This window comes from Zootermopsis nevadensis, unplaced genomic scaffold (genome assembly GCF_977971745.1).
Source record: "Zootermopsis nevadensis isolate Lab colony 2312 unplaced genomic scaffold, Znev_1.0 Znev_ptg000024l, whole genome shotgun sequence".
In the NCBI taxonomy this organism is placed as follows: domain Eukaryota; kingdom Metazoa; phylum Arthropoda; class Insecta; order Blattodea; family Termopsidae; genus Zootermopsis; species Zootermopsis nevadensis.
This window is the reverse complement of record NW_028259156.1, coordinates 4,127,117-4,151,911: the sequence shown is the minus strand read 5'-3', so window position 1 is coordinate 4,151,911 and position 24,795 is coordinate 4,127,117. Positions and strand designations below refer to the sequence as shown.

Below are 24,795 nucleotides of genomic sequence, written 5' to 3'. Positions count from 1 at the left end.
TAAGCTGTTAACCTACTATTTGCATAAAAGGCGTAGAATATATTTTAATAAAGATTGTAATAATATCAGATCAGAATGTAGTTCTAGAAATTTGTCGTGAAGATGCCCTTTAAAATTTGGTAATTTTCTTCAGCCTGTCCACATAATCCTGAAGCAATGTCAAATATTCGACCAGGGGTGCCCAACATATTTTTTTGTCTCATTTTACCTGATGACTGCAGTAGAACCATCTTTAAAAACGTCATGGTTTTAAAACACATTCACGGTGGACACGGTTGAAAAGGACGGTTTATCGCAATATATCGCACTATCGATAGAAACCTGCAGTCTTCGATTAGGATTGATCTTGTCACCAGATTTGTTCTCTTATCTGGACCTCAGCTTGTAGCTGGTGGTGATATAGAAGCTTTAGGGCGTGAAAATATTGATTCTACAATCAGAGTCTGCAACTCTGATTGTATTTTTTTTTTTTTGCTGTCATTTCGCCTACTTGGGAGTTTTTCTGACCTCCGGAGCACAATCTCCTGAGAAAGAACAGTTAGAACAAAAGAATATTTTCTCGTAGAGCGGATGGGCCGATCTGTTTATATTATGCCTTGACTGTCATGTCTTTAACATATATTTATTTAATTCAGTGCCCATAATCTTAAAGATATCGGATGTTAAGTTCGTAACTATTTTTGGGAGGGGATATATACGAAAATCCTCGAGAAAATTGTTTTCACGAGGATAGTATGAGTTAAAACTACGAATAAATTTTTCGTTGTGTAAATGAATGGTCTGAGAAAGCTCGAAATTTTCTATTTTACGTCTCATTATTATTTTTATTTGAACCGGACGCGAACATTATCTGTACTATTGTACTAGGTCCTGTCTCCTGTCTGACTATTTCAGGTGTACATGGACAGAAGGACAATTGTACTAGATGACGTAATGATGAGGTCATGCAATGGTATGCGAGGCAGAGAGACCTTTCCGTTGGGGGGGGGGGGGTGTACCTACGTTGGTCACTATTCAGATAGGATACTCTGTATTCGCAGCATAGTGGACATATTTTTTGTTAGAATAAAATAAATAATATGATTAGCCTCATTTGGATGATGGTTAGCTTACAGAAAGTAAAAAAGTTGCTGGTTAGTCTCGTTTTCGGAGCAAGTTACTGTAAGATGTAATTTTGTTTCCAGATTTGGAGTCCTGTTCAACTTCTGTGTCATGTCTGCTTTTACTTGTAGCTTGATTTTGTTGAATGTTGCATAGTTTTTTCATACTATCTCTTGAATATATGGAGCCTGAATATAGTACAGTAAATACATACCGTTTCTGCTGACGAAAATTATGCCCATTTAGAAAATTTTAATGAAAAATAATTTTAAAACGTTTTTTTTTCCAATAAAGCCGATATTCTGTCCATATTTCGAAGTTCGCAGTCACTTCTATTGTGCGATTCTGTGGAGAGAGTTATTTAATCGTATGTTTTGTGTTTTAAACTGCCTTAAATTATGATGTGGTTGATGCATCAGCCATTGATTTGCCTCTGCAGAATGTATTCATATGGTTAATTGTGTCCGTTGTTTGAATGTCCTATTGTAATAGCCCGATGCTTGAAGTAGCTGCACTGCTGTGAACTTGAGCTCAAAAAGCTCTAGATAAATAATTACAGATTTTAAGCTCGTTTCTAGAACTGTGCCAAAGAACTTTTCCACTTCTTCATATCCTTTAACATGTAACAAATGTGTAAGAACTGAAAGGATTTTAAAATAATTTGATATTTGTGCTATTTATTAACAATTGTTTACGTATTAAAATTTTGATTAAAATCAGGCAGTAATGATGATCATTTTACATTAAGACCAACACGCATTTTTGAGTCGTGAAGTGACCTCGGAGAATCTCCACCCAAAAGTCATAGGTCGTGTCTTGACGGAACAAACAGCCTTCCATAATTACTTACGCTACTTTTAAGGTTAGAATTCGTTTACGAATTGAAAATATGGGAGCGGTAAGAGAGAACACGAAAATTATTACGCTGTGTGTAAGTTCGTTTTTACAACTTTGTCTAGTAAACGAAATGTTGTGAATTTTAATGTGTACAAAGTACAATATGTAGTTGTATCATTTGACTGATTATGGGTGAAGTTAAAGACAATTTTTCTGTCTACCGCCTTCTAGACCGTTCGAGTTAAGTGACGTTAACTGTCCCGAAGATAAGATATTGGCCGATTGCAGAAATACGCCGTGAGTTTCCTGATGAATCATCATACTTCAGACACAGTGTCTTTTTTACGTATACAGTTCATTTAAAAGCTCAAACCTTTTATAAACGAGTATGTTCTTAATCCCGCGTTATTAAGACCTCGCAAGAACGTGTTTTTGTTATAAAATCATAATCAGGAGTCAGAAACGTGCAATTATTATTAAAAACAAGTTAGTGCATGTAAACGTGACGTAATAATTCTGTCTTGGTCTCCAGAATTTTGCTGTTGCCAGGGACGTCAAAGAATCTGTTAATAGTGACGTGTTGTTTGGCGTATTTTTTTTTTGGGGGGGGGGAGATGACCTCATCATGGAGGATCATACACGTGATTGTGCAGTTTATGGGGGTTCCCCACATGCCCAGAAACATTTGTCTTAGTCTAAAATTCCCATTATTGTTGTCCGATTTTAATCAGAATTGTGTCGACAGATTTTTGAAAAACTTTACAATGTAAAATTTTATGAAAGTCAGTTTTTGGAGTTCACGTTGTAACACGCGGACAAACGGACTTAACGGACAGACGTGACAAAGGTGTTGGGCCCATTCCTGATTGGTTAAAAGATAGGATCGTGTGTCCAATAGGAACAAAGAACCCAACAAGAGTTTGCAATAACGCACAGTATTCTTGTTTTATAAATGCGTATGAAGTCATTGGCTTAATGCAGCAAGTAGTATTTTGTCATGACGTAATCTAATTCCTCATTATGACGTAATCCTTTGCACCGTCCACCCAGTTTCTTGTCAAGGCTGGTTTAACATCTGACATTATGATTTTGGCTGTGGTTCGCTATTAAGACGAAATTACACAAAATTTCCATTCAACTTCCATTTTTTAAGCTACTACTTTTTTATTATTGTTCACCATATCGGAATTCAAGTATTAGGAACTATCATGTGTCATAAGCAATCGTCCTTTGATGTTTATAGCTAACATTTAACGTAATTAACCCTTTGAAGCCGAAGATCGTCTGAATATTATTTATGAATTCAGTCCGTACCGCGAAGAAAACACTACACCTCACCATTACGAAAATCAGCTGGTTAACCCTTTGAAGCCGAAGCTCGTCTTCATAATATTTACGAATCCAGACCGTACCGCGAAGAAAACACTTCACTTAACCATTAGAAGTCGAATCAGGCGGTAGCACATAAGATTTAACAAAAGAACATCCCGGTCAAAGCCTTAACCCCAAAGTTTAATTTTCGCAAAAACAAGTTCTCTGTTCCTGAATAGCAGAATCGAATCGCGATTATATAACCGGTAATAAATACCCCACACCTATGTAAAGCTATCCCGTTACACGCCATATAGGCGCTTGGGGAGGGGAGTGATAGCGGAAAATTAATTCTCGAATCTACGAGAAAATCGATAATTCTCTGATGATGATTTTTATCGTTCTTCTGTGTTGTTCAAGTCGCAAATATAGGCGCACTGAGTAATGGGACGATGTACTATGTATTCTCGTATAGTCGGTAAAGTAGCTTTTGGCCGGTGGAGAAGCTAGCGGAGCTGGCGGGCGGGCCTAGTCTGTGTACCTGAGATGGCACGGTCAGTGCTTTTCTTTTGTTTGGGCGTTCAGTCACACAAGCTTCCTCGGTGCAGTCAGCAAAAGAGACTCGCTCCTAGCCTTCCCCTTGAATATTCCACCGACCAAAAACTACTGCGCCGACTATAACGCGCATTTTAGGAGAAATCTATTACAACTTTTGATCCATTCTTGTCTGAAGTAAAACTAAATGTTATTTACCATGGTCTCATTTGGCAATGTAGTGGTATTTTAATCGATTAAGTGTCTTAGGGTGGGAAATGTAAACCACATTTACAGTCAAATGAACATAGTGTGTGGTAAGGAAACCTCGTCGAAAGGTGTGTGTGTGTGTGTTTTTTTATATATATATATATATATATATATATATATATATATATATATAGAAATCAGAACGTAGACTCGACGTAAACTATATTAGGACGATGGTGGCGCTTCGTAACAGTGATGAACATTCTGGTACCTTGAGACCATGTGGTGTTTTTTTTTTGAACTATTACTTAAGCAACAAATTGCTTAGCACTTATTTATATAATCTAGGACATTCGATTGAAGTTATTTTTAAGTAGGGATAATACAATAGTGACGAAGGAGTGTTACAGAAGTATAAACTTTTACGTGTTTCCGTGCTAGGTTCCCGAAGATTATAACTAATTAACGCCTGTAAAATGTATAAACAAGGTTAAATGCAATTGGCACTGAATGATACCAACACTTTGAACACTGAATATTACTTAGCCTGTTTTCAACGAGATAAGATTATTTACTGTTTATTTGCAATGCTCACGGAAATGTGTTAACTGTTAAAGACTTACAGTGCCATGTACATTTAATTGATAATATGATGCAACACGGATGTTTACGTAGTCATGAACTAGTGACACATAAATACGTCTGCAACTTATCGTAATTAATTTCGTCTTTTGGTACCAGTGTTACGTGTGTGTCAGTGTTAATGTTTATGACGATTATGATATCGTTTAGCTGAGTAATTTTCTATCTGATAATTGGAACATCGCCTTTAATACGACAGATTGTAACGCATTTGTACCAGGCTATCTTTAGATGGGAGAATCTACAAATATGTTGACTGTGCGAAGCATTTAAGAGTATGTCTGACGACTTTCAGGAGCAATGGAAATCTATACTAGAGGAAATTTTGCAAGAAGATAGGTCACTAAGTAGAAAAGTTATAATTATGGGTTCATATATTCATTTTGAAACATTATAATGTACGTAGACTCCACAGATTCACCCCAGAAGTTTGTTCAGTATGCAAATATTCTTTTACTGTCGTTAATTTTCGAGTTTTTTTTAGATTATACTCTTTTTAATGTTTGGGTGATGTACTCTAGGTTCAAAGTTTTTATACGTCACGTCTGATTTCTAAGAACCTGAAAATTAAAGTATACAAAACAATAATTTTGCCTGTTGTTTTGTATGGGTGCGAAACATGGTCTCTCACTCAGAGGGAGGAACACAGATTGCAGGTGTTTCAGAATCGGGTGTTGAGGAGGATATTTGGGTCTAAGAGGGAAGACGATGGGGTCTGGAGGAAACTGCATAATGACGAGCTTACAAATCTGTACTCCTCCCCCAATATTGTCAGGGTGATTAAGTCGAGAAGAATGAGATGGGCGGGGCATGTAGCGCGCATGGATGGGACAAGATGTGTGCACCGGGTACTGGTTGGGAAGCCTGAGGGGAAGAGACCTCTGGGGAGACCTAGACGTAGATGGGAGGATAATGTCAGGCGGGATCTATGGGAGATAGGAGTTGAAGGAGACTGGATTTTTGGCCCAGGACAGGGTCCGGTGGAGGGTTTTGGTTAATTCTGTGATGAACCTTCGGGTTTCATAAGCCATCTGGTTGGTTGGGTCCACTATTTGGGAAGCCTGAGGGGAAGAGACCTCTGGGGAGACCTAGACGTAGATGGGAGGATAATCTCAGGCGGGATCTATGGGAGATAGGAGTTGAAGGAGACTGGATTTTGTTGGCCCAGGACAGGGTCCGGTGGAGGGCTTTGGTTAATTCGGTGATGAACCTTCGGGTTCCCTAAGCCATCTAGTTGGTTGGGTCCACTATTTGGGAAGCCTGAGGGGACGAGACCGCTGGAGAGACCTAGACGTAGATGGGAGGATAGTCTCAGGCGGGATCTATGGGAGATAGGAGTTGAAGGAGACTGGATTTTGTTGGCCCAGGACAGGGTCCGGTGGAGGGCTTTGGTTAATTCGGTGATGAACCTTCGGGTTCGTTAAGCAATCTAGTTAGTTATTTAGTTAGTTAAAACACATGGCGACGGAAAGTACATCGTCTATCTACTTTTTTTATTAAAAATGTGTGAATATATTCGGGAGGGGTTCCGCTGTACCAGAAAGGTTAAGAAACTTTAATCTTTCAGAATAGAGATAAATTCGAGGTGTAAGACAAGTCTTCCCTGTCTTCCGCGTTCGTTTACTATTTATATTAACTCAGGCAGGTGTCGGTGATTGGCAGGAACAACCGCGGTTAATTTTAAAGTGGAGGTCATAGATCGTGAACAAATTATTTTCAGATGACATTTTTTTTTCTCAATTTGGCACAAGGTGAAGGTAATCTACATATAGCTGTTCAGCAATTAAATCATTTAGTAGCTACGTCTAATTTAGAAATACGTCATCAAACAATAAATATTGTATTCAAAAGGAAATGTCAAGTATATTAAAAGATAATTATCAATTATAAGATTCTTGAAAACTTAACACGCTTTAATTTTTTGGTATGTGATCAGTTAATAGATCACAATAGTACTCGTTATTTGTATTCAGAAGGTCCAGGGTTTGATTCTTGGTCCTGATACGGGCTGTCGTGTCTAAGCTTTAGCGTTTTTCCTCGGGACTTTTCCCTGAAATTAGGTATAAGGCCACTTCCTCATGTATTTTTTTTCAAAATTATCATTTATTCTATCATACGACATTAATCTCGTTAGAACTACTAACATCGTTATTAAATAAACCATAGATATATATCCATACGCGTACGTGTGTAGCCTAAAGGTACAATTTGGCTGCACGTGACAGAGACAAGTGACCGAGGCAGGCGACAGAGTTACGAGACCGAGACTGGTCGCTTCCTGTCTGCTCTCTGTACAATTATATGAAGTACAATTACGAGCGCGAGACAAAGACAGGCGACAGAGACAAGCGACCGAGGCAGGCGACAGAGTTACGAGACCGAGGCTGGTCGCTTCCTGTCTGCTCTCTGTACAATCGTATGAAGTACAATTACGAGCGCGAGACAAAGACAGGAGACCGCTCTCGGACCAGTAGTGTCTCGCGACGGGCTCAGGCAGCACGTGTGTTGTTGAGTAAAATAATGGCAGAAATTAAATTTACTGGTGACCAAGATGAGCAATTGGTAGAATTAGTAGCAGAAAACCGACCACTGACCACCGACAGAAAGATCCTTCTTCACGTCTGGTTTTGAATATTGAACTCATAGGTTTTCTTTGTTTCTTTCGCAACAAATAACACAGCAACACATCATCTTCTTCTTATTCTTCGATTAACCTTTTTAGAAGCATTTTTGTACTCATTTTTCACAATATGTGCACGTATGTCTCAACAGAACAAAGAAAACAAAACACTTTGCCGCATGTCTCGGTCGTCACCTCAAAAGTGTGTGGCGACAAGCTACGATGTGTCCGTCTCCCGTCTCTGTCGCCTGCCTCGGTCGCTTGTCTCTGTCGCGTGCAGCCAAATTGTACCTTCAGACAGCAATGAAGACGTGGTTATGTAAGAGTAAACATTTTTCGCATTGTTTATACCTTCATGAAATGCGCAGGTGTCAGCAGACCTCCATTGCTATGTTTGTGTTACAGGGCCAGACTATTTCTGTAGACCTTAAGTCGCCTGCTTCGTCAAACATGCGTAAAGGGAACAAAACAAAATAAAACTTCCCTCCTCTGACTCAGCTCTGCCTTGCTGCTTAATAAAAGCCAAATGTTACGTTCGGTTTTGGGGTGTGTCCTAGCTGTTGCCTCTAATTGTGTTCGTGAAATAGATCATTTGAGGCCCTCAGTAACATTTCGTAATATTGAAGGTTTTTATCGCGAGTAATTATTAGCCACCCGCCAAACCCCAGGATGGAGGAACACCCCATTCATATCTGAAGGCGGTTTCCCTTATCTGTTAATAGAGACCTTTTGTGAGCATGGTAATGAACAATAAAGGACAGGGAATTTCTTGACTTGCTGAGTAACTTTTACTGTATATCATGGAGGTCTCTTCTCCATGGAGTTAATTTTCGATTAGTTAAAATAAATTTTTAATCGGTTGAGTGAAAGTTAATTAACCGTTTGAAGCTGATTTCGTAGATCGAAAAAATATTTAATTTTTTAATGTCAAAAAGATATATTTTGTTTATAACGTAATCATATTTGTTATAAGACTAAGTGTTGAATAAGACCACGTTTTTATTAGTTTAAACCGTAATTTTGTCTTCTGATACGAGGTTCCACACATTTTGAGGTATTGTAGTATGACTAGGTTCAGAAATATTGTGTGTGGTTTTGTACCTTGTACTTCGTAAGTGTATCTTATCCATTGGTCACTGAAATGATCGGATATTATCTTGCGATACAATAAGATTGCTTATTAATTTTACGACGCTGATAAATTATTCTTACGTATCATTAACGATTCGAAGTCGAAGCTTGTGCAAATAATATTTAAGATCTCAGTCCGTACCGCAAAGAAAACAGCACTTTACCATTACAAAGATAAACTGGTTAACGCTGTTTAAGGAACTAATCCTTTTTTACGCTAAGAATCACTCAATAAAATGCAGTTATTTGTTTTTAAAACAGGTGGTAGGCCTACGTATAGTTGCCACTGATCTTTAAAGGGTTAAATGCGTATTATAACCTAGTAAGTACAGGAAGAAATTTCGGGAGATAAGATTTTGTGTAGACTAAGACATGGGAACAGAGTGTTTTTGGTTCGTATTTTGTCTTTCACGTTCATTGGTTTAGAAATGACTTACGTTCTTTGGTTGGTGTGAGTAGTTGCTTATGCAGATAACCGAACGAAACAACACGCGTTTATAAAATTTTGGTAAGTTCCTTTGTCAGCGAGTCGTATCCTTCCTGTGTGCCTCATCAGGATAAATGGAAATATGGAAAGAACATGGAACTCATTTTATTTTGTTTGTGGGTGGGTAAAATGCTTCTGGAGGGGCGTTCCATTGTTTTTTAACTTAAGACGATACTGCTTTTCAGGCCTGCGTGAGCTGTCTACTTTTCTTGGCTTCCGGCCCGTTAGATTTCTATGTGACAGCTGGCCTGCTACTCATATTTATACACTGTGTTACGGGACTGTGGGAGATTGTGTTCTGATCAGGGCTACTTTTTTTGGCAGTGGTGAGTTCTGGGTAAAGTGTGACGTCTGCCCCAAACCCTCTATTTTTCTCTTCGAACAACGACATGACGTCGCGCGAAGAACACATCTGAAGTGTCGGTGAACTCCAGGGAGTACACTTTTTTTTTCAGTCTTGTACAGCAGACCATCTTTGTTCGCGGGTTAATGCATCGATGATTCACAGAAAAATTATTATGGTTATGTGTGTGCATCGCAGCGTACTGTCCACAGATCAGGAGAAAATCCCTGCGAGGGGGAATGTTTACTACCAAGTGGGCTGCTATTGGTGGGAAGTGTGACACGTCAGAGTTTTACGCTACTACACAGACTGAAAACATCAAGCAGTTAAGAGCAGCGTGTAGTGTGCGCAGTTGTAATGTGTTCTGTGGGTGTTGCGATAATATTCTAGACTAAATCGCTGTGCCACTGTGAGCTAATCTTAAAGCTGTAGCCATAAGAACACATGAAAGCCTGTCGTCTGTTCGTTCAGTGGTTGTGTAACGAATGCTTTTAGGATGGGTCGTCGTCACTCACCGCGAAATCTTGCGCATGCGCGTATATCGAATTCCTAGCAGGGATTTTCTCCTGGTCTGCGGACTGTGGGTGTTGCGATAATATTCTAGATTAAATCGCTGTGCCACTGTGAGGTAATCTTAAAGCTGTACCCATTAGAACACGTGAAAGCCTGTCGTCTGTTGTTCGTTCAGTGGTTGTGGAACGAATGCTTTTAGGATCGGTCGTCAATCACCGCGAAATCTTGCGCATGCGCGTATATCAAATTCCTAGCAGGGCTTCACGGTCGCTCTATTGCAGGTGTGCGGAGTAATACAAAACAGCCAGCCTGTCTCAGTAACTGCACAGATATAGTGCCACACCCGAGTGTAATTCGATTGTACTTTTCGAAATTTTTATAACTGATTGTTGCCTTTGTGTTCGGTTATCCTGACAGCCTCCAGCCAGGAACTCCGACGTCGTACTAATAAACACCGACACTGATGTCTTCGTGTTCTTTTATTATTAACTATACGTAAGTCAGTTGAGGTTTTGGCCCCGTGTTGACTCGTAGGTACATGCCAGCGTTTCGAAGAAACATTCCATCGTCAGCTCAGAGGAGCATCAAGGTTGTTATATCTTAGAAGTAATATAAAATGGTTTGTTGGTAAGATAAAGTTATTTGCATAGGTACGTGTTTAAGTTTACATTGTCGTAGACATAAATTGAGCGACCGGTGAGGTACGTTTTACATTCTTCGATGTGCGAGAACGTTCCCATTGTTTGAACTCCATTTAAACCCAAAATGTATATGTAACTAGTGAAGAATGTAATCTCTATCACCGTTATCTTATTTATTCTCGAATACAGTGAAGTGCTGACGGAGAACCAGGTTATGATAGCATTGTGGTTGGTGGGGGCTTTTCAAACAGATCAGGGATAAATGAATGATGAATGTAGGGCATTGGTGAAATGGTGATTGATAGGGTAAAACAGAAGTGTGAGATAGAACATGGGCTGTCGCTGTCTGTATACAGGTTATATGCTAGGGGTTCTCAAATTTTGTCATTATTTATGGTGAAAAACAGTTTCATGATGTTAAAAAATGTACTTTGTTAACGTCGTCAGTGTTTGACAGTTCATTATTTGCTCTAACTACATCTTAATGAAGAACGTCAACCCTTTAAACCCCGGTGGTAATTATACGTACCAACTGCGTTTACAGTAATTAAATATGCATTTATCATCACGGAGTGTACGAGGTGCGATCGGAAAGTTTCTAGACTGCGCGTATAAAAACCCGTACACTTATCTCAGGTATTAAATTCATCCATCACCCTCGAAGTAGTTCCCCTGGGAGTGAACACAACGATCCCAGAGCCGCTGCCAAGCCTGGAAGAATCCCTGGAAATCTTTATTTGTCAGCCTGTCAAGCACCATCTGCGATTCTGCCTGAATCTCTTCTATCGTCTCAAATCTCCTTCCCTTTAGCTGAATTTTCATCTTTGGGAAGAGGAAGAAGTCACACGGCGAATAAGGAGGGTGCGGGATGACGGCCATGGTGTTTGAGGCCAAAAACTGCCGAACTTTGAGGGCGGTGTGCGCTGGCGCGTTGTCATGATGCGTCGCATGTGGAGTTCTTCCTTTAGAAACAGCTGACAGGTCCCATAGCCTATCCCAACAATGTCGCACAAGTCGTTGATGGTACGACGTCGATCTTCGTGAATGGCCTGCCGAATCTTCGTAACATTTTCGGACGTTGTGCTCGAAGATGGTCGTCCAGAACGCTCGTCATCATCGACAGAGGTTCGGCCATTTTTAAAACGTGAATGCCACACAAAAGTTTGTGCACGACCCATTGCGGACTCCCCAAATGCTTGCTTTAGAATTTCATAGGTTTCCGTAGCCGTTTTGGCGAGTCTTTGGCAAAATTTGATGCACACGCCATTCCGAAATCGCAGGAGGGTCGGTGTAATGCACTACCAAAACGCCCGTAACTAAGAAACAAATGCTAATTCGATGATGCCGGCTGGCACACTGATTCACTATGAATGTAGGCCGCACCCCCTAAAGGCATAAGCTTGTACTACATCCGGTTCGCCCTCTATTGACACAGTCTTGAAACTTTCCGATCGCACAACGTATTTATGGGTTTTGTATGATTCTTAGAATAAACAGTGATTGTTTTCTTAAACAGCGTTAACCAATATTGATCTTTGTAATTGAGACGCGTTGTGTTTTCTTTGAGGTAGGGCCTGAATGTTTAAATATTATTTAGACGAGCGTTTGGCTTTAAAGACTCGAATCACGAGGTAGGATGGAATTCATTAATCTTGCAAGCACGCGAATTATACCAACTGAAATCAAACCTGGTATTTAAAGATTATTGAATCAGAAAAAAGGTTGGGAACATCTGGAAAGGCGAAAGAAAAAGTGTGTACGAGCTCACATCCAGACCCGTATCACGTGACCCCTTATCTTCAAGTGTACAGCTCAAAAGTGGCTCTGATCAGCTGGTATCGAGAGTGGAGTGTTTCGACAAATACAGTGTTGCGTTCTGTGCCGCATCAGACATCATCAGTACGTTGAACCGAAGAGAGAGAGAGAGAAGAGAGAAAGTGGGGGGGAGTAGCGATAGGCACTACTGTTATAAATGGGGGAGGGGTATAAAGTTGGTTGTGGGCTACGAAGGTTCCCAGGCAGCGCCCGCTCGTCCTTCTGGTATGAGTAAGTTTAGTGAGGACAAGGGATTTAGGAGACAGGATGGGGTAAGAAATAGGGTAGGGGGGAGTTGATTCGGGTCTTTGCGTTAATTTTGAATTTTGATATTGGCCTTGGGGGTGGCGTTAGGAATAATTTACGTTAATTTTGGGGGGGCTACTATAGAGCGGAATTTTGATATTACTCTGAGAGGGCTGCATGGGAGGCATGCAGAGCAACGTGGAAATTGGGTACCAACTCAGCATTTGCTCTAGTACCGAGGAAAACCACGGAAAACCTTGGTCGAGTTGGTTCGAAGTCGAACACGAGAGAGAGAGAGAAGAGAGAAAGTGGGGGGAGTAGCGATAGGCACTACTGTTATAAATGGGGGAGGGGTATAAAGTTAATTGTGGGCTACGAAGGTTCCCAGGCAGCGCCCGCTCGTCCTTCTGGTATGAATAAGTTTAGTGAGGACAAGGGATTTAGGAGACAGGATGGGGTAAGAAATAGGGTAGGGGGGAGTTGATTCGGGTCTTTGCGTTAATTTTGAATTTTGATATTGGCCTTGGGGGTGGCGTTAGGAATAATTTACGTTAATTTTGGGGGGGCTACTATAGAGCGGAATTTTGATATTACTCTGAGAGGGCTGCATGGGAGGCATGCAGAGCAACGTGGAAATTGGGTACCAACTCAGCATTTGCTCTAGTACCGAGGAAAACCACGGAAAACCTTGGTCGAGTTGGTTCGAAGTCGAACACGAGAGAGAGAAGAGAGAAAGTGGGGGGAGTAGCGATAGGCACTACTGTTATAAATGGGGGAGGGGTATAAAGTTAATTGTGGGCTACGAAGGTTCCCAGGCAGCGCCCGCTCGTCCTTCTGGTATGAATAAGTTTAGTGAGGACAAGGGATTTAGGAGACAGGATGGGGTAAGAAATAGGGTAGGGGGGAGTTGATTCGGGTCTTTGCGTTAATTTTGAATTTTACGTTGAACCCCAAGCTCGTACAGTATTTAGGAACCCAGTCCGTACCGCGGAGAGAACACCACACTTAGATATTAAAGAGATCAACTTGTTAACGCTGTTCAAGGATTTAAAGGGTTGAAGAGTTTTTCCGATAGACGATTTTCTAATGGTAAACGTCCGTGTCATAGCTCAGGTGGCTAGACGCTGGCTTCTTACTGCAGAGACCAGAGTTCAGTCCCAGATGTCAAGTGAGATTCGCGGTGGACGGTGACACTAAAGGAGACTTTACTCCGAATTCTTCGGTTTCCCCCCCTTCATAGTCAGTATTCCGCCATTGCTCCGTACTCATCACTACGAGTGTGCGAGAAAGTTAAGGGCTTCTTTTCTTACCCCGTACTTCTATGGCCTCGGAGTAAAATTAGTTTAGATTATAGGGAAGTGAAATATATGGCTTTCTGGGGCATGGTGGAACAACTGTGCCGTGTTTGTCGTATTTTGACCTTTAAGGAAGGCTCCAATAAGAGATGTATATACGTTAGATTAAATTCGTCTGTTTTTCAATAAGGAGATACGTGAGAGTCGGTGAATAAATCTTACGTTGAAGAGATGAGGTTTTGACGTTGGTGATGTTTTTACATGTGGACAGGTTTCAAAATATACGTAGAACATACTTTTTTCAGTAAAGCCATCTCGTTTCATGGCAGTGTTGGCACTTTGGATGAAGGGTCATTCTTGACCTCGGCACTAGATGGGGGTGAGTGGTCAGCATCACGCCCCGGCCGCCCCCGGGAGAGGACCCCGGTACTCGTTGGATAGGAGGCTGGGTAGGTCCCAGAAACCGGTCTGGACGCAGAGGTTAGAGGAAAAATCCTCTGTCCCCGTCAGGGATCGAACCCCAATCCAGTCCGTAGCTCATACTTGTAAACCAGTGGCGTACAATATTTTTTCTTGGCTGAGGCTTTCGAATTGACGAAATATTATGTCTCAGAAGAATTTTTAAATCGTATCATAATTATATTTGTGATACTGTGGCCTTTTTCGATATTTGGGTTACCAGGACCCTCTTAGTTAAAGATACATCAGCCGTATTTAAAAAAAAAGTTCAGTTTGTAGACAACTGTAATGCCTTTACCCGAACTCTGCGCCTTGCAGATCTCAGCTTCAAGCCATTACCTTGCATTTATTTTTTTCATAGTTTATATCCGGTGCCATATTATGGGGTTTGGTACGAAATGTTTTCTTTAAATTGTGATAACTGAATAAATCTGTACATTTAACAACTTTAAGAGTACACATTTCAATTAGAGATATTCATATGAATTGTAAAAGAATCTTGGATGAATCGTCATCACACAAAGTTAAAGACTTTTATTACATATATTAAAGTTTGTTTTTACAGAGAAATAATTAGTCACAGTTTAGACTAGTTATGGAAAATTCTTTATAAACGCAGTTGAGTTGCTATGGGTAACCAGGTAGAAGCCGTCTGTCTGCTGTTTTTCTTATGGATGCAGCTTTGGCTTGTTGCCAGGTATTAGCAGGAAATGGACTAAAATGCGCATGATCGTACGGATGGGGAGAGAAATTCAGGTTACGTGGGGTTGTAGATATACGAGTATCGATGTGGCAGGTCTGACCCCCGTGTTAAACTCCCATTCCAGCAACTCTGTTGCAGGCATGGTTACTTATTTACATTTGCTTACAAAATTCTAGCTGAGAATCCAGCAGGGGAAAATGCCGTTTAGAAAACAATGGCGTAGTTTGGAAAATAATAGTAAAATTGATCTTGAACAGGTTGTGCATTAGATTAATATGTTTCAAAACGGGGATCACTGTTAGGCTGATATGAACACTGTAATTGACCTTCGTTTTCTGTTAAGAGACCGGTAATTTATTGACCAGCTGAGCCACAATCCGCTTCTTAAGACGAACTATGTTTGAGGGAATTAGGAAAATTATAAATTGGCATTACATTCTATATTTTAATATGAATCAAAAGTTGCATAACATTTTAAGGATAATCGTAAGTTTTATTATGGTATTTTTAAAATCCGTGTTCAGTTTTACAGTTTTTATAGAAAAGAACGGATAAATATAAATATGTTGAGGGTGTTTCTAACAGCGCGAGGAGTCTTTCTGTGTTGTGTGTCGCAGGATGAAACTACGAAGCATCGTTCAACGAGCGTAAAATTAACAGTGACGTATGATCCCACAATATGTGTGTCTGATTCGTATCTCGAGCCCAGACCCATCTGGCGGATATTGATAAAACGAGAAACGCAGAGCAAGATTAGGTGATGAGTCGTCTGCCAATTATAACTGCCAATGTAAATTGAATGAAAGATTTCTTTGTAAAAATGTAGTCGTAATAGTTAAAGTGTCAATGTTGCCTGACACACAGTTCCAGGTTTAAAGAAATGGGTGTGAATTATGATGTGAGATCCTTCTTATTGGCATTTGATACATGTGAGTTTTATAACCTAAGAAACTGAGAAAAGTTTAACTAAAACGAATCATGTCCCATTTTGTAGTAGTATGATGCTAGGTTAGAAGTTCACCATTTCATAGTATCATCATAAATATTGTAGAAAATGTGTTAATTTATGTGGACTGGCACTTTGAAAATATTCTGCTGAAACCTCGGGTGAACCAGAATTTTTTATAATTGTGAGTTTTAATCATATGAGGTCTTAATTTAAAACTGATCTGTGGTTGAGTCAAAACCATCTTTAGGTCCTAAACTGGCCACTGAATGTAGTTTATCCATCCCTGCCCTGAGTCCAATTGTTTCAACTTCACATTTGGACTTCCTTTATCTCTGCTAATGCTGCTATTGAAACATCTGCTACATTTGTTAATAACTGGTGTGTCGCATGTAGGGATTAGAGCTCATATCCGCAGTCAATTTAATAACACCAAGTCCACTACTTATATCCTGTTGCTATAAAGAGCCTTGAGATAAGCATATGAACCTTTGGAAGAAATTGTTTAATGTGTGTTTGGTGCAGTTATTAAATTAGTTAATTAATTCTAGTGCTTATTAGCAGAGTTGTTATGTGTATTGAGATAATGCTTTGTGTGATGAATTTTGTGCTTTGATCATACTTTAGGATATTATAGGGGAGTTCCAGCTCTTTCTGTTATGTTCAAACTCATATACAAGTGTCCAGCGACATTATGTCAATACTTAAGGCTCTTATTCCTGAGGCCATTGCTAATAAGATATGTCATGAATATAGATTCAATTCTCAACATTTACAGAGTGATGGGTGGACATTATACATGATTCGAATGACACAAAACAGAATTAATAGTGTGGTGGAGTACCTGGGCAGTTCCGTGAGTTGTATGGTGATTTACAGTATTGGCCACCGCGGTCACCGAACCTCACTCCCCGAAGATTTTCATGAAAAATATAGTGTATGAATGCAAAGTAAACAGAAGAGAGGAACATAATTAATTTTTTGATGCTGAAAAACATAGGAATGAACTCAATGTTCTATGTAAGGTTCTAATAATCTTGGATTTCAAGTATTCATAGCTCTGTAACTGTTAAGAATTGGATTAGATTGTTAATGTGACATTTCTGAGTGAGAATGACCTCAGGGATAAGATCCTGAAGTTGATGAAAGACTCGCAGCTACAAGCTGAATGGTGAATAAACCATATCTTTACCATTCAGCCACCTGACGCGGCTTGTAGCCCGAGAGTCTTTCATCAACTTCAGTCGCCGCGAAATCTTCACTTTATACACAAAATCCTGAAGTATTGACATGCAGGCACCAGACATTCTGTGCAGTATAACAATACTTCTTCCATGGCTCTCCGGTCCGTATTCGGTCCACGGCCTTCTCAATTCTCCTCTTCCATTCGGTCCTATCCTGTTAGGTCCGTCTGTCCGAGGCTTTGACAATATAAAAACAGTCTGATCTAAAATGTTGCAGGAATTCGGTTTTCTGAAGACGTAACCCGAGATGAGGTGAAAGCCTTGTCAGCCCTGATGACCTTCAAGTGTGCCTGTGTTGATGTCCCATTTGGTGGCGGAAAAGCCGGTCTCAAACTCAACCCTAAAGAATACAGTGAACATGAACTGGAAAAAATTACCAGAAGGTTCACTCTTGAGTTGGCAAAGAAAGGATTTATTGGTTTGTACTTTCAGCTGTCTGTGTAATTTACAGATTTTATCTCCTTGAATCTCTTACATATGAGATTTGACAGTTCAGTGTCTGATCTGTTTTTCAGTCTTGCAGGGATCAGAATAGCTGATATAAAAATTAAGTACAGTAGAGCGCTGATTATCCAGGGTTTATTATCGACAACGTGAACTGCGAATACAAATGTGTCTGTTCCTATTTTGTTTTGATGATAGTTCCAATAAAATATAATTTGTATTAACCTTGTTTTTTGTTATCTTGGCCCCTGCATCCCATAATTACCATTAATTATGAGTGCTCTGCTGTCCTTGAAATGATTTACGTAACATGAAAATCACTTTGGGAGGTATCTTTTTCATGAAAAAGTGATGTTCGAAATGTCGTCAATATAATGGAGTTGGCTGGTTAATGACTTGTATTAAAATATTAAGAGTTTCTGCTCCTTATTGAAGGCACTCAAGACAGATTGGAAAATTCAAGTTAATGAATTTTTTAGAGCAGTTACGATAGTCTTGATGGTTTATAGTAAAATTTGTGGTGGTACCAATATAATAATAATAATATGAAGTTATTAGCACCCTCTTTCCCCTCACTTTTATTGGAAAGTGCGTTAGTATTGACACAGTTCATCAACTTCAGCAATAAGCGATCCGTAAACTGGATAATCGAGAGACGACTGTCTTCTGGGTTGTTGCGCCATGTAGTCTGGTAGTTTACCACCATTTCAGAAGTCGTTGCATTGCCCCGATGATGGACGCAGCAAGTATGTCTGAGATATTAGCGGTCTTATATAAGACTACACGTTAAAACAACCTAGAAGACAGCCATCTTCACACTCGCTGCAGTGAAAATTTAAATATTTTTATATTTAGGAGTATACTGTATGTGAAATGACCAGAAAACATGGTTTTTGTTATGAAATTTAAAGTATTCATGTTGTGGTCTTGGGTTGTGATACCCATTGTTTCGGAGGAAATTGTTCCCTTCATCTTCAGGGTAACACCACAATTTATGACTGTGCATGCATGGTGTCTTAACCAGAATACCTCAGTGTGATGAATTACTCTGATAACACAATTGTACCAGACGATTTTTTATGTCAGGACCTGGAGTCGATGTCCCTGCCCCAGACATGGGCACAGGAGAGCGTGAAATGTCGTGGATCGCTGATACTTACGCTAAGACAATTGGTAAGTGGCATTTTACTGTCTTATGTTTTTGTGTTTGTTAGTACACAGTTATGTCATAATAAGTGCACTTTGGTTTATATATATATACACTGGGAACGACCCGTTCTTCAAGTGACTGAGCACTGCGGGTCCCAACTTTTCGTTGGCTCGATCTATGTACATCATGGCCTCTACCTGTACACAGGACAGCACAACACAAAAAAACGCGGACAAACATCCATGGCTTGAGTCGGATTCGAACCTACGGTCCCAGCGGCACAAGGCTCACGCCTCAGACCGCGCGGCCAATGCAGGCCCCATATAAGAATTTAAATCTCTTTGGTAATAAGAGTTATTAATAAATTATACATGACACTTATTTGAAATATTTCTTGACGTGACCATTAAATGAAATAGAAATATAAGGGCAAATAATTTTAGTGTGCAGTATGATATTTGTAGTGTTATTAGCTTTGTAACTGTAGATGTAATTGTATCGTCATCTTCTTCATCCTGTCAGATGCTAGACTATGTGACCTGTTAACAGTTTCATGCCATCTCTTTAGTGGGCTTATGAAATTTCTTCCCCTTGATTTGTATCTGCAGTAACTCAATATCGGAGAAGTGCGAAATAATAATTAATAATATGGAAAATGTGTATTCTGTTGGAGTACATCTTTCCACTATATGTTTATTTCCTTATAAAAGTGTTATGGAATACACAAAATAGAAGGAAATGTTGGTATTAGGCTTATTGGGATTTGATTTTTTTTTCCTTCAAAATTTGGTAACTTATCAGTAATTCAGAGCAAGTGGGAGGGGTTAAAGTGCAGACTGCAAAACCCCACACAAAATTTCCTACAACTTGGAAAGAAGTGGTTTTTTTCAATTCTAAATGGTTCTGACGATGGTAGTTTACACTTAAAATTATTCATTGTCAGGACTTTTTCCATCGTCTTTTCTTTAAAAACCCGTGCCGTTTCAGAGGCTGGTTCTGTCTCCGTCTTCATGTGAGAGGTACTTACTCTGTTGAGTCCCTTAGATAGAGCAGAACCAGCCTCCGAAACGTCACGGGCTTTTAAAGAAAAGACGATGGAAAAAGTCCTGACAATGAATAATTTTAAGTGGGTTTTTTGTTTAAAAAAATATAGTTATGAAAGAAAGGTTCTGAAATGGAAGAATGAACATTCTTGGTAGTAGCATAGTTCGTGTATGTGCATAATATTAACTTTTCTTCTCGTTCCATACCAATATATAAAATCATTTGATGTTGATTGTTTTTGTTACTTCATTTTTCAAAATTCCTGTATTGTGCTATTTGCTGAAACCAACTCTTCAGAACGTCATTCATTGGTAGAGACTGCACAATAGCCTTAAGTTGAATCCTAAAAATCAATCTTTTATTGAAATTCCTTTAATTATCAGGTCACCTGGATATAAATGCCCACGCTTGTGTAACGGGCAAACCTATCAATCAGGGCGGTATCCACGGACGTATCTCTGCAACTGGTCGAGGCGTTTTCCACGGACTTGAGAATTTCATCATGGAAGCTAACTATATGAGCATGATTGGCACTACTCCTGGTTGGGGCGGCAAAACTTTCATTGTTCAGGTAGGAACAGTTATGCATCCTTTGCATGAACTGCGGAATGAGAACACGTTCCCATTCATCTGTCTGTCCAGTCGTTTCAACTCGAGAACCACCGGACGGATTAGGATGAAATTTGATGTGGAGGTTGTGCTGTTCTGCACAACCTCAAAATTGTATTTTTGAATATTCTACATGTGATGATAACAAAATGGCAGATGAGGACATTTGTGACGTAGACATTGAGGTGCTGTGATCTGGTGGCCAGAATGGGAATCTTTACTGTGTGGACTGTTCAGGTGGCTCAAGAAGTATAGGGTCTGGTGGCAGCCTTTTGTGAAAACCATAATGAACATTTAGGTTCTTGAAAAAAAGGCAGAGAATTTATTGATCAAATGAAAGACTATTAAAATACTTTATAAACCAAAGGTATCTCATTTTGTATTACCATTTCATTACTGTGTATTCTGTTGGGAAAATATTGACTTTGATGTTGAGTAACAAATTAAATGCTAGAGCACTATATTTTCTGAAAGCATTGATTGAATAGTGGTAATGGTCACCCTCAGTGGACTAGTGGTTAGCGTGCTCGCTGTTGGACCCAAGGTTCACGGGTTCAAACCCGGCTGAGGTAAATGGATTTTTAAGGGTGATAAAAATCCGTAGTACAACTTCCTTCAGAGGGGAAGTAACTTGGCGGTCCATGTCGTAGATTTACGGCATATAAAAGAACTTCACGAGCATGAAATGAGATGTTTTGTAAGCAAATTTCAGCAGCCATTTCTCACCCGTCTCTCCTGATTCACTACTAGATGGCTCTAGCAGTTACATCAAGATTGAGTAGAAATTGTGTTCAGAGGGAGTGGGCTGGTCACTCACTGCTCGCAAATGTACGCTTCAAAAGACTAGGAAAACCTCTGAAAAGGTGGCGGCGAAGACCCACAACTGGGTTGTAGAACCAAGGAAGAAGAAGAAGTAGTGGTAATGATTAAAAAATCATCATGGAAAGATATTTTCATGGTTTGTAAATTTAAAGTTATCTATGAATATGTTCAGGTGCTAAGTGACCAGTGCTAGAGTCTGATACGGAAAAATTTAATTTGAATAAGCTAAGTGATATGAAAGTTAAAGGAATGCATACAGATCTAAGCAATTAATTAATTTATTTGATGTACGCATCATATTTACAGTGGATGGTATATTTCAGGGATTTGGCAATGTAGGGCTCCACACTATGAGGTATCTTCACCGCGCCGGAGCTGTGTGCATAGGAGTCATTGAAAGAGAAGGTTCCATATTCAATAAGGAGGGACTTGACCCAAAGGTAAGTAAATTAAGTCAGCACACTTAATTCTACATCTTTGTGCGCAGCATCCCGTATGATGTGTTTGCTTCTGTAATTGCAGAGATTAATAATGTGTGTGATCATATTAGAACTGATCTTAAGAATTTGGCCAAGAATATGTGGTCTGGTGGCAGGCTTTTTTGATCTCAGTAATGAAGGTTATTTTGATGAAAGTAGGGGAGTTTCTTGATTGGCTGAGCAATTATTAGCTTCTCATTTGTCTTATTTTTTTCATGACTGAAAAATAAAGAGTGCACATTTTCAAATAATTTTTGAAAGCAATGTCATATGTTGGGTATCTGCAAATCAAACCATATAAGTGTGTTTGCATGTGTGCACGCACATAGTCGGTTACATTTACGTGTAAATGTCTGTACATGCCCATGAAAAGAGTTAAAATGGACCAAAGAAATTCTGAAGGCGTTGGTAGTAAACACAGACTGATGCAGACTTACATTACGAAAGAAAACATTTTATATAATTATATATTTTGAGATTTAAATGTATGTGTATGGTATTTTTTTTTTTTTTTTTTGCTTATAGCAACTAGAGGACTACCGTAATGACACGGGAAGTATCGTTGGCTTCCCCGGAGCAAGTGCATATGAAGGCGAAAACATGATGTTTGAACCTTGCGACATTTTTGTTCCTGCTGCTATTGAGAAAGTGATTAACAAGGAAAATGCGCACCGTATACAAGCAAAGGTAGGGTAAATATTCAATTTAATATTTCACGGAACAATTAAAGCCTAGCACGAAAGAAATTTTAATTTTACTTCATGATTTAGTTTACTTTCACTTTTTGAGTTGCGGTTTGTTTAGTCTCATGTTGATTAGTATTTGTGTTTTTATCAGTTCTGTAATTAAATTTTTTTAACAGAAACTTCTGTACGAAGTCACGTAAAACTACCTTTTTACGCTGTTCTCTTGATATACAAGTTTAACAATAATGTTATAGCGATTCAATATAGCTGATTTGTATCTGTATATGCGTCAACACTGACGACGGTCCTGTGAGGACCAAAATGTCTGTAGATTAAATAAACCGTGTAAAAATGTAGTTAGTTATGTGACTATGTATATAACCACACGATGTCAAACATTCGAAGAAACGTCAGTGCTCGCCTTCTTTCCTGTTATATTTGTGGGAGTTCTTTATGCATCTGTGAACTTATCACGACAGTAATGTTATGGGCCAGATCACAGACTCTGACTTTTAACACCTTTTTTAACGAAGATTTCCGTCTTCTGGGTTGTTGCGCTGTGTAGTCTGGTTGATGTTAACCGACGTTTCAGAGGTCATACTGCCTCCGTCATCAGAGTATGAAGATTTCTGTCTTCTGGGTTGTTGCGCTGTGTAGTCTGGTTGATGTTAACCAACGTTTCAGAGGTCATACTGCCTCCGTCATCAGAGTATGAAGATTTCTGTCTTCTGGGTTGTTGCGCTGTGTAGTCTGGTTGATGTTAACCGACGTTTCAGAGGTCATACTGCCTCCGTCATCAGAGTATGAAGATTTCTGTCTTCTGGGTTGTTGCGCTGTGTAGTCTGGTCGATGTTAACCAACGTTTCAGAGGTCATACTGCCTCCGTCATCAGGGCGATGAGTATGAAGATTTCCGTCTTCTGGGTTGTTGCGCTGTGTAGACTGGTCGATGTTTACCAACGTTTCAGAGGTCATACTGCCTCCGTCATCAGAGTATGAAGATTTCTGTCTTCTGGGTTGGTGAGCTATGTAGTCTGGTAGATGTTTACCGACGTTTCAGAGGTCATACTGCCTCCATCATCAGGGCAATGAATATGCCATTTGGGTGGGTGGCATATTCATCACCCTGATGACGGAGGCAGTATGACCTCTGAAACGTTGGTTAACATCAACCAGACTACACGGCGCAACAACCCAGAAGACAGAAATCTTCATACTCATCGCTGTGAGAACCTCAAGTCTTACACCTTTTTTAACCTTTATAATTTTTGAACGGAGGATTTACGTATATCCCCATACTGCGGGGCTGCCGGCCACACTTTAACTCCAGAGCGTGACGGTTTAGTGATGTGAAACTGTGATGGAGGTTAAAGGATTTATTTATATTAATTCAGAGAAATTGGTTTGAGGCATCGGTTTGAGTTTTAGTCCACGTAATTCAGAAATATCCCACTTTACATGCAGATACGTGATCGGAATTGTTCGGTTATTTGATCTCATTGAGAGTGTTTTATTGGATAAAAGCAGATGTTAAAGAATGTTATTATCCTTTAGTTTTATAAGTTTCTATGTACATAGACAAATATTGAATGTTTTATAATCTCAGAAACCAAATCATTTGTTTAGAACAGCTTTGTGCAAGTGTGACACTAGTCAGGCAGTGTAGTAATACATTTCGCTGTTGTTCTTTCTCTAAGTCCTGGCTGGAGGACTCAACGGGTGTTCTAAAAATAAGTGTCTGTGCCGTCTGGCTTGTAGTTCCAGGTTTAGAAAAATGGGCATGAATCATGATATGAGGCTATTCTCATTGTTATTTAATAGTACATTAAAAATTCTTAAATGAAGAATTGAGCTTTTAACAGTTCATGAAATTCACACACATAAAGAGATTATAAATTGAATCACTTAGAAGTTCATTTTGAATTTTATGCTACGTAATTTATCTGAGTTTCTAGAGGGGTGTACTATATTTGAGGGTTAGGGCTTCAAAGTCTGCTTTTGCTCAGGCGCTTACATATGTTCGTCACTCCCTTCGAGCAAGTGCAAGGGCTGCACCTCACTAGTGCCCAATTTTGGAATACCGTGTCTTGGGTAGATCTGAATATATCCAGTATTTATTAAGTTGTTATGTTCACAGATTATTGCGGAGGCAGCTAATGGTCCAACTACTCCGGCTGCTGATAAAATTCTTATCGATCGTAATATTCTTGTCATTCCTGATCTGTACATAAATGCTGGTGGTGTCACAGTGTCATTCTTTGAGTGGCTCAAGAACCTCAATCACGTGTCATACGGTCGCTTAACATTTAAGTATGAGAGAGAGTCGAATTATCATTTGCTTGGTAAGTAAGGCTTCATGTACAGAAATACGTGCAAGTAATTAATGGTTGTTGTTTTGTCCCCTCCCCTTTCAGACTTTGTCCAGAAATATCATGAAAAATTAGGTTTTTGAGAAGGGAAGTTGTATATTAAAGCAATTTGACA

At 39.5% G+C, this 24,795-nt stretch overlaps 1 protein-coding gene across 2 annotated transcripts in view; it reads left to right on the top strand.

Annotated features, from left to right (window-relative positions):
* Gdh (glutamate dehydrogenase, mitochondrial) overlaps positions 1 to 24,795 on the top strand; it is a 31,336-nt gene that overhangs the window by 4,104 nt on the left and 2,437 nt on the right. Inside the window, exons 1-7 of one of the 2 annotated variants that reach the window (XM_022071952.2) lie at positions 15,652 to 15,817; positions 17,296 to 17,496; positions 18,609 to 18,695; positions 20,100 to 20,287; positions 21,471 to 21,587; positions 22,152 to 22,313; positions 24,449 to 24,653. In XM_022071952.2, coding sequence (XP_021927644.1) covers positions 17,352 to 17,496; positions 18,609 to 18,695; positions 20,100 to 20,287; positions 21,471 to 21,587; positions 22,152 to 22,313; positions 24,449 to 24,653 — 904 coding nt within the window. In that variant the 5' untranslated portion in view covers positions 15,652 to 15,817; positions 17,296 to 17,351. Of the gene's footprint in view, positions 1 to 15,651; positions 15,818 to 17,295; positions 17,497 to 18,608; positions 18,696 to 20,099; positions 20,288 to 21,470; positions 21,588 to 22,151; positions 22,314 to 24,448; positions 24,654 to 24,795 lie in introns of those variants that run through there. The other variant, XM_022071949.2, reaches the window with a different exon arrangement.